The sequence below is a fragment of the Pleurodeles waltl genome, chromosome 2_1 (assembly GCF_031143425.1).
Source record: "Pleurodeles waltl isolate 20211129_DDA chromosome 2_1, aPleWal1.hap1.20221129, whole genome shotgun sequence".
Taxonomy (NCBI): Eukaryota; Metazoa; Chordata; class Amphibia; order Caudata; family Salamandridae; genus Pleurodeles; species Pleurodeles waltl.
The window spans coordinates 192,361,378-192,375,344 of NC_090438.1; the positions used below are offsets into that span (position 1 = coordinate 192,361,378).

The following is a 13,967-nucleotide window of genomic DNA, read 5'->3' on the forward strand; positions in this document are numbered from 1 at the left end:
TATGGCCCATAGCAGACAGGCCTAACTTAAGAACATTTGTGAAGCATTTAGAAGTACCAAAAGAGTAAAGTCAAAGACACAACACAATAAAAGCCCACTGCAATTTATGTAAAAGGAGAGTAATTTGATGAACCAAAGGGCACCAGAACTACAAAAATCTAATAATGGGAGCCAGAGCCATGAATTTCTAAAGATTTACTTTTTAAAAATAGTGACAAAAAAACATTAAGCACCAGCTGTGGTCATCTAGTTGTGCTTGGTTGGGACCTAGGCACGATTAAGGGCTAACCATGATAGTGCGGTTGGGACCAAAATCCAACGTTCAAACGTGGCAGAAGGTTTACATTAGAGCAATAGAAGTTTAGAATCCTCAGTGGAGCAAGTCAGCAGGCGGTGGCCTTCAAGGGCTTCATGGGGAATGATAGCTGATAGCTGATGGCTGAGGTCCCAGTGAAGCCATTGTCTTTTGGCAGGAAAGTTCAGAGCAGGTTAATTGCAAAATTTGTGACCAGGGAAGGTCCCTCGCCAGCTGGATACTTTTGGTGTCTTTGACCAGCGAAGATTTCTAGGTTTGGATTTAGTCACTTTTTTCGAGCTGGGATTACTCCATCAGAGAAAGTCAACAGGGCTCTATGAGACCAGATACCAGATACCTTCTCTGTAATGTCTGTTAGAATGGATTTGCTGCTGCAGAAAAGCTCAGGGCGTGGGCACTGTGAATCTTTGGCCCAGTAACAAGACACCTTCTTCAGATTGACTTGGCGGGTTTGTCTTGATCCTGCTGAAGACTTTGGAGACAAACCACTTCTAAGTCCAAGGTTTCTCAGCATGTACGGATGAGTACACTTTGACATAACTATGGGTCCCAAGACCTCAGGAATAGAAATGGGGTCAAGACACAGTACTGCGGACCAGTGCAAGTCCAGTTAAAACTGGTCAGCGAGGCCTTTCAAGAAAACAGCTTCTTGCAGCTTAGGTCCCTTTAGCTTAACAGGTGGTCAGCTGTCTGACCCTTGGAGTCCACTGTTTTGTCGTGGGTACAAGTGGGAGCAGGTTCAGCATTTAATGGTTCCTCACAAGTTTCAACAGCAGTTACCGTCCTTCTTCTATTTTCTACAGGTCTAATAGTGTTCTGAAGAGAGAGATCAGGTGTGCCACATTTATGCCTAGCACTAGCCTGTGGGTGAATGGCTCTTCGGCCCTCCCTGACCAATATGGACAAAGTTCCCTAGAGTAACCCTGTCCCCTTTTCCAGCACTTCCTATGTGCCCTTCTGCAAACAATCCCAGTATCCCTCTCTACAAAAAAAACAAGACTGGCCATGTGCAGAGTTCTTGTGCCTACCCCAGAGGTGGGGCGATGGAAATGAGTAACCCTTCCTTGTTGGACACTTTAAGCCAGCTCTAGAGAAAAGCTCTTTCACCACTGGAATTGGTGCCTGACTGACTAGATAGACATAAGAGGACCCTGCACAGATATAACCTAACATTTGCCTGTGACAGAGTAGGCCTCTTTGAAGTCAATTAAGTTCCTGGGCACAGCCAAGAGGGTCCTTCTGACAAAGCAACAGAACACCTCCCAACAATCAAGGCCTTTGTCTCAGCTGTGGGGTACCAGTTCACAACTCATCAAGGCTATTCATCTTCAGGATCACAGTTTGGAACTCGTGCAAATGGACTACTAGAGGCTTTAGGCAGGGTAAAGATACATTTCTAAATGTACATTTTCCAAACTATTTCTTACAAATCCAATTAATTTTGAAGCTGCTTCTGAGGTAGAGGTAAAATTAACGGCAATATCGTAATCCATTGCTTTCCAGTTTATCCTGCTACCATGAAAATAGCTGTTGGGGCCTTTCCACTGTAAGAACATGTTTAGCATTCCACTTTTACCTGCTCTACTTTTAAATACCCTGTGTTCAGTGAGCCCTGCTTTTGGACCTGGCCCTTTTTGCAGGGTTACCATCAGGACTCTGCACACAATTCCCCTGCTAACCAGTGGTAAAGTGCTTGTTCTCTCTCCCTATAGTACAATTGGCATCTACCTAATTGCTACAAATAATTTACATCTCAGTCCCTAGTAAATTGTATTAGATGTCCCCAGGGCCTATACATTAAATGCTACTAGGGGCCAGCTGCACTCCTTATGCTACCTATTAAAGTAGCCTTTTAAAACATGTCCCAGGACTACCACTGCAGCCTGTAGTTCAGTTTTGAACTGCCATTTGGATCTGGCAGATAATCCTCTTGCCAGCCTTAAACATTCCTTTTTAATAGTTATAAGACACTCCTAAGGTAGGTGCTCAAGGCTCATACGGCACGGTGCATTGCATTTAAAACGAAGGACACATGTACCTAAGTGTTACATGCCCTGGCAGTGGCACATGTCATTTTCACTGTTTTAAGGCTTATCTCTCCTATGGGTTACTTCATTATGCTTAATAAGTGCTAATTTTGAATTGAGAGCAGGTAGAGATATGCTGTTTGCACTCAAATGAACTGCAATTTGAAATTGTTTTTAATGGTTATGTCAGATTTGAAGTTAGGTTTCTGAAAATGCCACTTTTAGAAAGTTTGCATTTTCTTGTCGCAGTCATTTGTGACTTCTACCAGTGTCTGGATCACAAGACTGTGAGTGGCTCTGCTGTTAGGGATTTATGTACTGCTTCCAGACAGTGACACAAAGAGGGCCTAGATGTGGACAGGATGGGACATCCTGGTAGGCTGAATGGGCAGGATGACTGATTGGAGAGCAGCTGCACCCAGCCCCAAAATGGTATTTGACTCCTGCACACACAAAGGATCCTGACATTAGGCCTGCCCTGCCATTTGTCACCCCCTGGCAGTTTGAAGCCTTGACAGAGTAAGAAGAAGAACTTTCCAGAACCAGGCGTGGGGATAGGAAATGGAGTCCCCCTGCACAGAGCTCTCACCAGGTATAAATATTGGCAGTCCAAAGCCTGTCATCAGAATACTTTGGACCTGTTGAAGGTGCAGAAGGACTGCCCTGTTGCCAGAGGATTACCCTTCAGCTTGAAGGACTGCCTTGTTGTCTGGGAAGGAAGACTGCACATGCTTGCCTTCATCTCAGGCTAAACCTAGTGAATCAAAGCATCAATTAGCTGACCTCCTATGAGCGCAACAGAGACAGAACAAGCTTCAGAGGTCTCTCTGTAACTGCCCAGCTGACCTGGCGCAATTAGACCTGCCTGGACCTGCACTTCCTGAGCCCTACTGGCCTCTGTTGGAATGAGTCCTTGATCATCTAGAGTTGCCTCCCCAGGTCCTGGATCCTTGGCTAGCCTCGAATTGTACTCTTCCTCAAGAAAGGGTGAAACCCTAAAGTTTGGGCTCCTCACAACTGAGAGGGGACAGTTCATGGCAAGACTCTGGTGTCTGCGACAGCCGCCAATGTGAAATTCCAGTGAGACCTTCACTTCACACTACAGCGATCGCCAGAGATGACTGGCAACGTGTGAGCTGCACTTCACGCTCCAGCAGCGACAGTCCGCAGTGATCGCCACCAGAAAGCCACAGCATCAACTTTCTGGGATGCCCGACCGGCTGTTCTTGCTACCGCAACAACAGCCTGCAACACCTGGCTTGCTCTTCGTGCTACCATGACAACCATCCACAGTGCTCTACCTGCTCTCATGGCCTTCTCCACCACTAAAGAAGCTCTTTGCACCGACCTCAAAAGGTAACTCTTGAACTGGACTGACCTGGCCCTTGATCCCACCTATGCTCCATTGTAGTCTGCCTGAAACTGTGACTTTCTCCAGTTCTAGTGCAACCAGCTGACCGCAAGTGGCGCTTTGTGCTTTTAGGCCCTATTGTCACTTTGCACTTAGAAATGTAATATTTCAAAAGGCACATTATTTCAGCCAGATTAAGACATTTGCAGATAAGTTATTAAGGGGCATATTTACAAGCCCCTTGCACCCTTTAGTGATGCCATAGCGTCATTCTTTTATGCTACAGCGGCGTTATACAGGCCCTCACCCAACGCCGTATTTGCAAATTGGTGCAATGCTAGCATTGTGCCACTTTGTAAACCCTTGTGTCACAATATACCTGTTCCAGATTTCATTTATACAAAGGGGGTGTTCCCCCGCAGGTAAGCACAAAAAATAGCACAGTGAAATTTACAAGATTTCACTGCGCCATTCTAGAGTTGTTTTTTAACACCTGCCAAGGGCAGGCGTTAAAGCTACGCAAGTGCTATATCCTATGGGCCTCCATGAGCTTTGCTGGATAAGCGCTAACATTTTTGGTGCTAGTCCAGCAAAGCGCTGCAATAGCATCCACATTTTCGATGCTATTGTGCTAACGTGCGCCATGGTGCACTGTGTTGTAAATACAGCGCTACCATGGTGTTGGTAGGGGGGTGCAGGGCAATAAAAGGAAACTGGCGCATCAGAGCCAATGAATTTGTTCCTTGTAAGTATACCCTTGAATTTGTAAGACCTCAGAGCAGGATAAAGCTGGATTTCATAGCCATCAACATTTCTTCATTGCCCAGATATATTTGCTGCCTCGCCCTGTCCAAGGCTTTACTTTTGAACTGTCACTTTTCTGGTTCTCATTCTCTTCCAGAAAGGGAAGATGGGAAGCTAAAGGCAGACAGGACTCAACAAGCCAGACACCTTATCCACGAGGTCCAGCTGAACTGTGTTCAGTACTTCAGAACGCTCTGAGCATAAAAAACTGTTTTTCCTTGCCCTTCTTGGGTGCTACATCTCTGGGCAAGCCTCAGCACCTTGTTCCAATCTTGATTAAGTCCCCCTTTTCTTCAACTGCTGGCAATGTTCAGTCTAGTCACTTCTGCAACTCTAGATCAGCCATGTTGGCTTCAAGAAAGTAGGTATCTCTTCAGCTAGGGCTTCTGCAGAGTGACCAATCACTTGAATGGAAACTGTGTTTTATCATTGTTGTACCTGGCCCTTTCGCAGGGTCATTCCCCAGACTTTTTGCTTTTGCCTCCTTATTTTTCTGACCTTTGTTGGCTGACGTTTTGACTCTGAGCACTTTTTCACTGCCCCAGTGCTAAAGTGCATGTGCTCTCTCTTACAAATTTGGTATGATTGGATTATACCTGATTGGCATATTTAATTTACCTATAAGTCCCTTGTAAAGTGGTATCCCTATACCCAGGGCCTGTAAATTAAATGCTACTAGTGGGCCTGCAGCGCTGCTTGCGCCACCCACTGAAGTAGCCTGTCAAACCTATCCAAGGCCTGCTAGCGCAGAGCCTGTGTGCGCAGTTTCCTGCCACAGGGTCCTGGCATCTAAATTTACTTGCCAGGCCCAGAACTCCCCTTTTACTACATGTAAGTCACCCCTAAGGTACGCCCTAGCTAGCCCTCTGGGCAGGGTGCCATGTATGTAGAAGGCAGGACATGTGCCATGTTGCGTGGCCTGTCCTGGTAGTGACAAACAGCCTAACTGGTGTCTCACTGCTGTGAGTGCTGCCCTTCCCTAGGATTACATTGGAGAGGCCCTGCCTTATGTGTAAGGGGTATTGTCTGATTTATGAGGGGTAGCGTAGGCATGTTTGGTATGGTTGTGACAGTGGTAAGAAATGCTGCTTAATGGTGTAGGTGTATTTTTTATTACTATCACAGAAATGCCACTTCTAGAAAGTGCGCATTTATCTGTGCTTATGACTTTGCTGTTTTCCAGCTTGTCTCCAATCAACGTCTGGGCAGACTGACAGTTGGGGCTTTGTGCATATTTCTCAGACAGCCTGAACACAGGGAGGGTGGAGGTGACACAGAGGTGCATCTACATATTGTAAAGCCTTCCTGGGCTGAGAGAAGGGAGAGGCAGGGCACACCTGCATTTGTAAAGACTGTGCCCTGGCCTCACACAATACGGTCGTTAACCCCCCACTGATGTTTGGAGCCTGTACTGAAAGGAGAGAGGGGGCACTCCCAGAACCAGTTGTAACTGGCTGGAACCTCCTCTCCCTACCATTGAAAAACACTGTAAGAACTGACTATAAGTACAGGGGAATTTTCCCCACAATTTGAACACACTTGGAACTTGAAACTGGACACAGAACGCTGATGAATGGACTCACCAGGAAACCACCTTGGACTGCTGCTGCTGGACTGACCTGTGACCTTCCTGGTCACCAAAAGGACTGTCACCACCTGCTTCCCTTGTGCTGGCCTGTAGCTGGGCCCTCCAGCCCTGTGCTCCTTGTGTTTGGCCTGTTCCCAGGGGCAGGGTGCTGTACCCCTGACCCCTGCCACGATCCTTACAGCTGGGACAGAAAGCGCTGTAAAAAGCGCTCTGTGGGATGCCCTGGTGCTTTGCTAAAGCACCACTCGCATGAAGGGAAATCACCACCATGGCACCGAGTTCTTAGGAGTGCCCTCACGCTTGGAGGAGAACTTCCCTGCCGCTGTAATCATCGCCGCAACCCGGGTGTAAAATAGAGCCCTCGCGCTTCAGTGAGCGCTCTCCTGTTGCAAAGAATCACCGCCGCATCCCGGGTGTAAAATAGAGCCCTCGCACTTCAGTGAGCGCTCTCCTGCTACATAGAATAACCGCCGCAGCCCGGCTCCCTTTGTGTGGGGGGCGCCGGAACCGCGCTGCCCCCAGAGCACAGACAGGATTTCGCTGAAAGGAGCCAGCCGCTCCTGTCGTGCTCCCGGGGCACGCGGACTTAGACCCGTGCCCCCAGGGCACTGGTGAACTCCGCTCCACGTGGGCGCCACCTTCAGCCAGGAGGGGACGGGCCGGAGCTCCTCCGGAGCAGTCTGACCTCCATGGCTGCCTTTCGATGTCGCGGGCGGGAGGAGACCTCATCAGGGGGTCCCCGCGCCGTGAGACCTCGTATCTATCCGCATCGCAGAGCCCGGGTGCGGAAAGGGAGTTTCCACCCCCCCCCCCGGACGCTGCCTAAGGGGCGCGATCGCCCCGTCCCACCGTAAAGGCAGTTGCTTGGCCTCTAGCCCCCCCCCCCCTTTCGGAGAAGGCTGTCAGAGGCCGGGGGGAGCCCCACTAGGATCGCGTGTCCCCGAAGGGGCCCGTTCTTTTTCTTCCGTGGAGAGGGTGCTGATCGCCCCTCCTTTCCAGGAGACTAGCGAGGCCCCTGTTTTCGGCGCATAGGAGCGCCGTGGGCCCCCCAGACTCCTCCTTAGGCACTGGAAGTGCCTCTTCATCCAAGCAGGTACTCTTTTTCTAAGGGACCAAGAATAATGATAATCCAAAATTCTTTGGCTCATATATTACCTACCTGTGTTGGATGTTCTTTTTACATATAGGTGCTAATGTTCCTTTTCTAGGCATGTTTAGCTGATATGTATGTATATGACTTGTGGTATATTCTCTAATGTTCCTTTTATGGGTATTTAGGAATTGTTCATGACAAGTGCATATACCTTTTTCCTATGCTTCCTGACTACTGCTTATGTTGCAGAATCCTGAGTACTTAGGTGTTCTAATGTGACAACTGCATATTCGTGCAGAGTATTAGTAACTTGTGTAACCCTATGACAACTGCTAAGGTAGCAGGGTATTACTTACGTGTAATGTTGGTCTAATTATGTTTTGTGCAATACAAATTATTTTTACATAGCTCAGTGTTGTGTTTACTTTGTGGTGTGCATTTTGCGTCACGTGTGTTGTGTGTTGTGCAAACGCTTTACACATTGCCTCCAGGTTAAGCCTGACTGCTCGTGCCAAGCTACCAAGGGGGTGAGCAGGGGTTATCTTGGATGTGTAACTCCCAAGCCCTGACTAGAGTGGGTAGGTTCTGCCTGGCTGAGGTGCATACCCTAGCCGCCAGAAACCCCATTTCTAACAATCATGAACCGTGACCATGCTGTTTTACATGACAGGTTTGAGGTGTATCGCTCTCTATTTTGGGGACTGAGGCTCTTGGTCCCTGAATGGCAGCTGCAACTATTTTCTTTGATTTGGCTGCCAGTAACATTGCTTAATCCTGCTGGTCCAACCAATCAATACGTATGCTTTGAATGTTTTTACTGTAGATGTCCCTTAGGAGGTCCACGGAGCTAGATATCTATAAATCTTGAACCTTAATTCCTCTAGAACGACTGAAGAAATTTATACCAAATCACAAAAATCACACTTTCTGGGTAAAGACTTAGCTTTCTTCCATATATGGTGTAATCCTGTTCAGCCATTTTCCCTGTATTGTTGTTCAATTTTTACTAAGAAAATTCCATGAGGATTTTTTTTTTTTTCGTAACACCCCGCCCCCTTTTCCCCGGGCCTGCTTAGCATATTACCCAGGAAGAAGCTGAGGTAGAAGAATCTTTTTTGGAAAGTTTTGTGAAGATTTGTTAAACAGAGCTAACAAATAGGTACAAATGTTCTTAGCAAATAACACACTATGTTGCACACTCATTTTCATTGCCCAATTTGTGACATCCTGGTTCATAAGAGGTACCATGTGAAGGGTATATCAGTGCATCATGCTTCCTTCTGAATGTGCAGGAGTGAGGAGCACATTAAACTCTTGCACTCAATCAAAGCCATTGGCGAAGGTTGCCGGGATATAGACCTGCAGGTGGCAGAAGGCCTCAAATATTTTTGGGATGAAGAAAATAACTAGAGGACTATCTCGAAAGAGTCCATCTTAAGGCATCTTGAAGACACAACTTCAGGATAAAAGGAATATGCCTTTGCCACTTTTAAAAGTAGAGCTATACAATGCATGATTTCTTACTTCACAAGGCAGTTATGATTGAACAATATGTGATGCAGGCTTTAATTTGCACCTACTGGGATATGATGCAATGAAACACTAGCTGTAACAATGCACAACAGTAAGGTATTACTTTCTGAATGAGTGATGTATTGTCAATTCAGGGGACTACCACATAACCTTGCTGTCCTTTGTATAAAGCTACAAATCGCAGAAACAGCACACCAAAAGTATTGTCTTAATATCTGAGTAATGATTGTTTTGTAATTCCTTAATTGTGTATAGTTGTGTGATTTTGCCCCTTTATGTATTGATTTGGCAAACATGAAATAAATGATAGTTCAAAATGTAGAAATGGTTTGCAGTGCACAACCTCTAATTGTGTTTTATACAATAGTGATAAATTACAGAGTGGACATTTAAGTATATAAACAAGCTACTACATAGCCTACATATTAATAGAGAAAACAGAGCAACATATGTTAAACTAATTCTTTATTTGTACAAAATCACATTTCTTAATGAATATAGTGCAAAATATTAATCTAATAAATTATTATTTGTTTTCTTTGAATGCACACCTTGCATCTTATAATGCATAGGGCAACAACTGCAAGACATAAACATTGTTTTCTTTTTTACCTTTTCTAGCTTATCTTGATGATCTCATACGATGTGCTGAGCAAAGCCGTAGACTTATCATTGTCTTAACACGCGACTATATCCTAAGAAGAGGCTGGACCATGTTCGAGCTGGAAAACCGACTCTACAACCTGCTGACCAGTGGCAAAATCAAAGTCATTTTAATTGAGTGTGCTGAATTACATGGCAAAATCAACCACCACGAACTTGAGTCTCTAAAGCACAGGATTAAACTTCTCTCAGTGGTGAAATGGAGAGGTCCAAAAAGCAGCAAATTGAATTCTACATTTTGGAAGCACCTGTTGTATGAAATGCCAGCCAAGAAAAAGGAAGTGTTTTCCAGGCGCCAGGTTCTGGATTGCGGAGAGCAGAGCCTCTTTGGAGACCTCCAAACAGTGCCGTCGATCTCTGTCACTGGCACATCTGCCTCACTCGCAGCATCTCAAGTGGATCTGTCTGATTTCCACCATGCTGAAACTATACAAATGAGACATTATTGCAGAAATTATGACTATGGCATGTCTGCAGCAACTTTACCAATGGCTACTCTTGGGAACCACCATACATATTGTAATATACCTTTATCGTTGCTCAATGGACAACTCTCTATGAATAGTGCATTGAAAGATACCCAAGAGTACCATGGGAACAATACCTTGCTGCCTTTGTCAACAAGGGAACTTAGCTTCACCAGCGAAATCTGGTAGTGACTATCTGAACTTCTTTCTTGCGCTGTCTCAGCTGCATTGGATGCCATTTCTTATAGGACTTTTCATGTAAAAGCAAGATGTTCTAAAAGCCAATCTTTCAAAAAGTGGCACAACCACCAGTTTTGTACTTGAACTTTTTGTTGATGTTTACAGAATATTGGTAAAAGGGTACCTCCTTTTGTAGTTTAGTACATAGTTCAAAATATACATGTACAGGTTCTTGTGTCTTTCAGATTAAAGAAAGTCCTTTAGAGCAGATTTTATGATCTGGAATGATTACAAATAGAGTATATGATAAAGTAGATCAATATTTAGATATTAATATTCCAGCATTTAAATTATGTAAGCATCACTGTAAAAAACATAGTAAATGTTGTACAGTTTGTAGACATTAAATCATTGATGCTACATAAGGCACCTCTCTCTGAACATTAGGAAACTATTCATGTGTATGTAATTTAAAAACTGATAAAGAACATTATAATGTGCCATGCCCTGGAGAGATCCCAAGTGAAACAAATAAAGAGCTTCATTGAGTGAAATGCACATCCGTTCTATAAAAACGCATCCATCACTGGGACATTGACATCAGTCATTATTGTTGGTGGTAACCATTTTAGGTTTCAATAAGAATAGTGAGCGGTCACAGATGTGTTTTTGACTGTTAAGACTATGCCACTTCTTATGGATTGCATTGACAAGTTAGCTTCCCAGGCCTCCTGAGTAATTTCACAAATGCCAATGTTCTTAACTTACACTAAGGAACATATTTTTCTCAGGTTGATTACCAATAAAACAGTCATTTGGGAAGATGTCACATTTTATATTTCTTTATGATTAACTCCTTCAAAACTGCAGTTTTTGTACAAATGGTGATGTGATTGTTTTCATAGTTTCTTTTTAGACAACCAAGAGAGTGACAATGATTTTAGAGGAAACCAATGTATTAGTCAGAGAATGCCAGCAATAGTATAGAGAATAAATACAGCAATATTCGCAATTGAAGTGCTAAAATGCATTCAGGTTTATATGTGATAGATGACAAATTGCATTGATAATCTCCAGAAAGTTAGATATGGAGCACAGTAGAGGTATTATCCATTCTTAGTTGTCATGGTCAGAAAAGAGCATATATTCAACAATTTCTTTATATTTAGAAGAGCTATATACACACGTGTGCATCTTTTGAGGGGTGTGAAATGTTTATATTACACATGAGAAGTTTTGTGTGGATAAAATAAAAGTTTCCCACTTTCTCTTTGCTAATGCATGGATGCAGTGGAGTAATGCAAAATGATGAGGTCCCCCAGCAGAATGTGTTGAGGAGCTCCTGAGTCTACCATATCTCACAGATATTCATTGCCCTTTGGCTGAACAAAACGCCCCCTGAAGTGTGGGGGGCTCCTATTGGTAGGGATCCCACGTGCCTCAGGTGCTCAAAGGGCCTGTGTTACGCCTCCAGAGATGTAGTCTTTCACTGTGGGTGTTACATCGGTTTTCAAAAGAACGTTTTACATGGGTGTATAATGTGTGTACTTCGCAGTTGTATTCAAAAGCATTGTGAAAGTCCTGATATTCACTCGAAAGCCCGAATAGTATAGAAGTTTACAACAAATGCATCTCTTGAGTGCTTTTTGCAAAAATATGACTGATCAAAAAAACTTCACAAACCCGCTCAACAACATGTACACCCCTCAACAATATGTACATGTGCTAACTCACACACCCCTCAATAATATGTACATGTGGTAACTCTGTCACAAAAAGAACACTGCTAATAGACTATTCTGCATCAATTCAATTTAAGTTTGGGATTATGTTCCTAACTACTAACAGTTCCTCGAAGAGGTCAGGAAAAAAATCTCTTGCGCCTTTTCTCTTCTGTCATGAGCATCAAAATCCAAAAAACAATGGCTGTTTCTGAGTGTTTATTTGGAACATGTTTCTTCTAGCTGCATGCTGTTCTTGCTACTTATTTTTTTAGAGGAATTATTCTGTTCACAAAGCACAAACATATTTCACATGTGGAGGTTGCAGGTGCTAAAAAAAGCTTTGAAAAAAGACTGATCTGTGTCTCACACAGAAAGTGTGCAGACTGTATGACTGTTCAAATGGGATTATCAGTGAAGAAGTAAATCAGTGTGTGACGCATATAGTATATGCTGAATCTCCACAGCATTGTTAGCACACTTTTAAATACAAAATGTGTATTCTTGATGCTTCCACCATGGTCTAGTTTTCTAAACTAATGAACACTAGCGGAAGTGGGAATGGTCCTAGGCATTGTTCGTCACATGTCCTGAGGCCACTTTGAATGACTTGTTTGCAATGTTCTAAACAGACAAATATTAAACGCATAGAAATATCTTAAACAGTGATTTATATCTTACAGAGTTAGTAGTGCTTAGACTACCTTTGACACCACTAATTTAGTTTTCTCCTGGAATTATTCAGATGATAATTGTGCACCAAGCAACCAATGATGGAGGAACTAGGAAATATTTCCCGGTCCTATAAAGGCAAACAAAGTAACATGTGATATTACATAAAGTAAACTCAAACATCCTTGAAAGGTTTCTATTCTGTGTACTATTAATGACTGCAAACCAGGCCAATATTTTCAGTTATTTTCCTACACATGATTTACTGGGCAGAGATGTAGCCATTATTTGCCTGCATAGAGGTCAATCTTGTGAACAGCAAATAAATGTGACAGCGCAGGCAACTAAAAAGGTTAATAATTTACTTTGGGAGAAAATGAAATAGGGGCCTATATCAATGGAAATGGACTGAACCCCAAGTCACTTGTTTGACTGTCTCTTTCTAAACATTCCAACATTTCACTAAATATGACAATGCAGTACTTCACCTAATATTATGTGTGGCATCAATAAAGTGAATGACTGAAGAACTGTACTGTACACTCTGCCCATTAATAAATGTGCAGATGAAAATTCACTGGAAACACTTGTGGTAAATTCAAATATATAATGGCCCTTTAGAACAATTGGATTGACTGTGCCAGCAACTATCAGTAAACCTAACATAATTCCCTTTGCTCTTTTCACTCTTGCACAATATTTATAATATGTATATGAACTCTTCAAAATTATCATCTTTAATTTGAATCACTCTCTGAAAATGTTGCGTGGTTTTCTTGTCAGTTCACTGAAAGCATCATACATTATATGATATACACAGTTTGATAACATGGAATATAAACAATGAAGGAATTACAAAAAAAACTCCTGTTTTACAAAGCTATGTTCAACGGACCAGGTTGTTGAATATAAATATTTTTCTATTGAAATAAGGTGATTTACCTCTGGTACAAATATATGTATTTCAGAAATGGAATTCAAAATTGCACTGTTTTATAAGTGTTACAAAATTGTGTTTACACTGGTTATGTTCCTTAATGCAAATTGTATCTTAAATAAAAAGCTGCATGAAGTGAGATGCATATGTTTAAGCGAAACGCTGTCTTTTCACTTATTGTCTTTTTACCTATTGGAACCTTAGTAAATAAGATTAATTCACTTACAACACTGTGTGATTTCTTTTACTTATGAACATAAATGTATTTGCTTAGTTGGTAGCATTTACAAAAATATTTCCTTATATTCGATGGTGAAGAAAATATAATAACAAGGAAACTTTTTCGGAATTTAAACATCTACCCAGCATCAACAAAAAACCCATTCCTAGATAAATATATTTGTGCACTCACTCCCCTTGAGACATTCAAATGTTTCCAGGACCTCTGAAAAATTACTTAATGTAAAATTTTTACATAGGGCATCATACCCTCATAATTTACAACTGTAACTTGATAAAAACACAGGGGCGTATTTATACTTTGTTTGCGCCATTTTAGTGTAATCTTTTTTACGCTAACAAATCGAAAGCTTAACTCCATATTTATTTATATTT

At 42.8% G+C, this 13,967-nt stretch overlaps 1 protein-coding gene across 1 annotated transcript in view; it reads left to right on the plus strand.

Annotated features, from left to right (window-relative positions):
• Positions 1-13,578, plus strand: part of IL1RAPL2 (interleukin 1 receptor accessory protein like 2) — a 1,519,353-nt gene extending 1,505,775 nt beyond the window's left edge. The window contains exon 9 of the mRNA XM_069212386.1: positions 9,334-13,578. Coding sequence (XP_069068487.1) covers positions 9,334-10,031 — 698 coding nt within the window. The 3' untranslated portion in view covers positions 10,032-13,578. The remainder of the gene's footprint in view (positions 1-9,333) is intronic.
• The last annotated feature ends 389 nt before the right edge of the window (positions 13,579-13,967 follow it).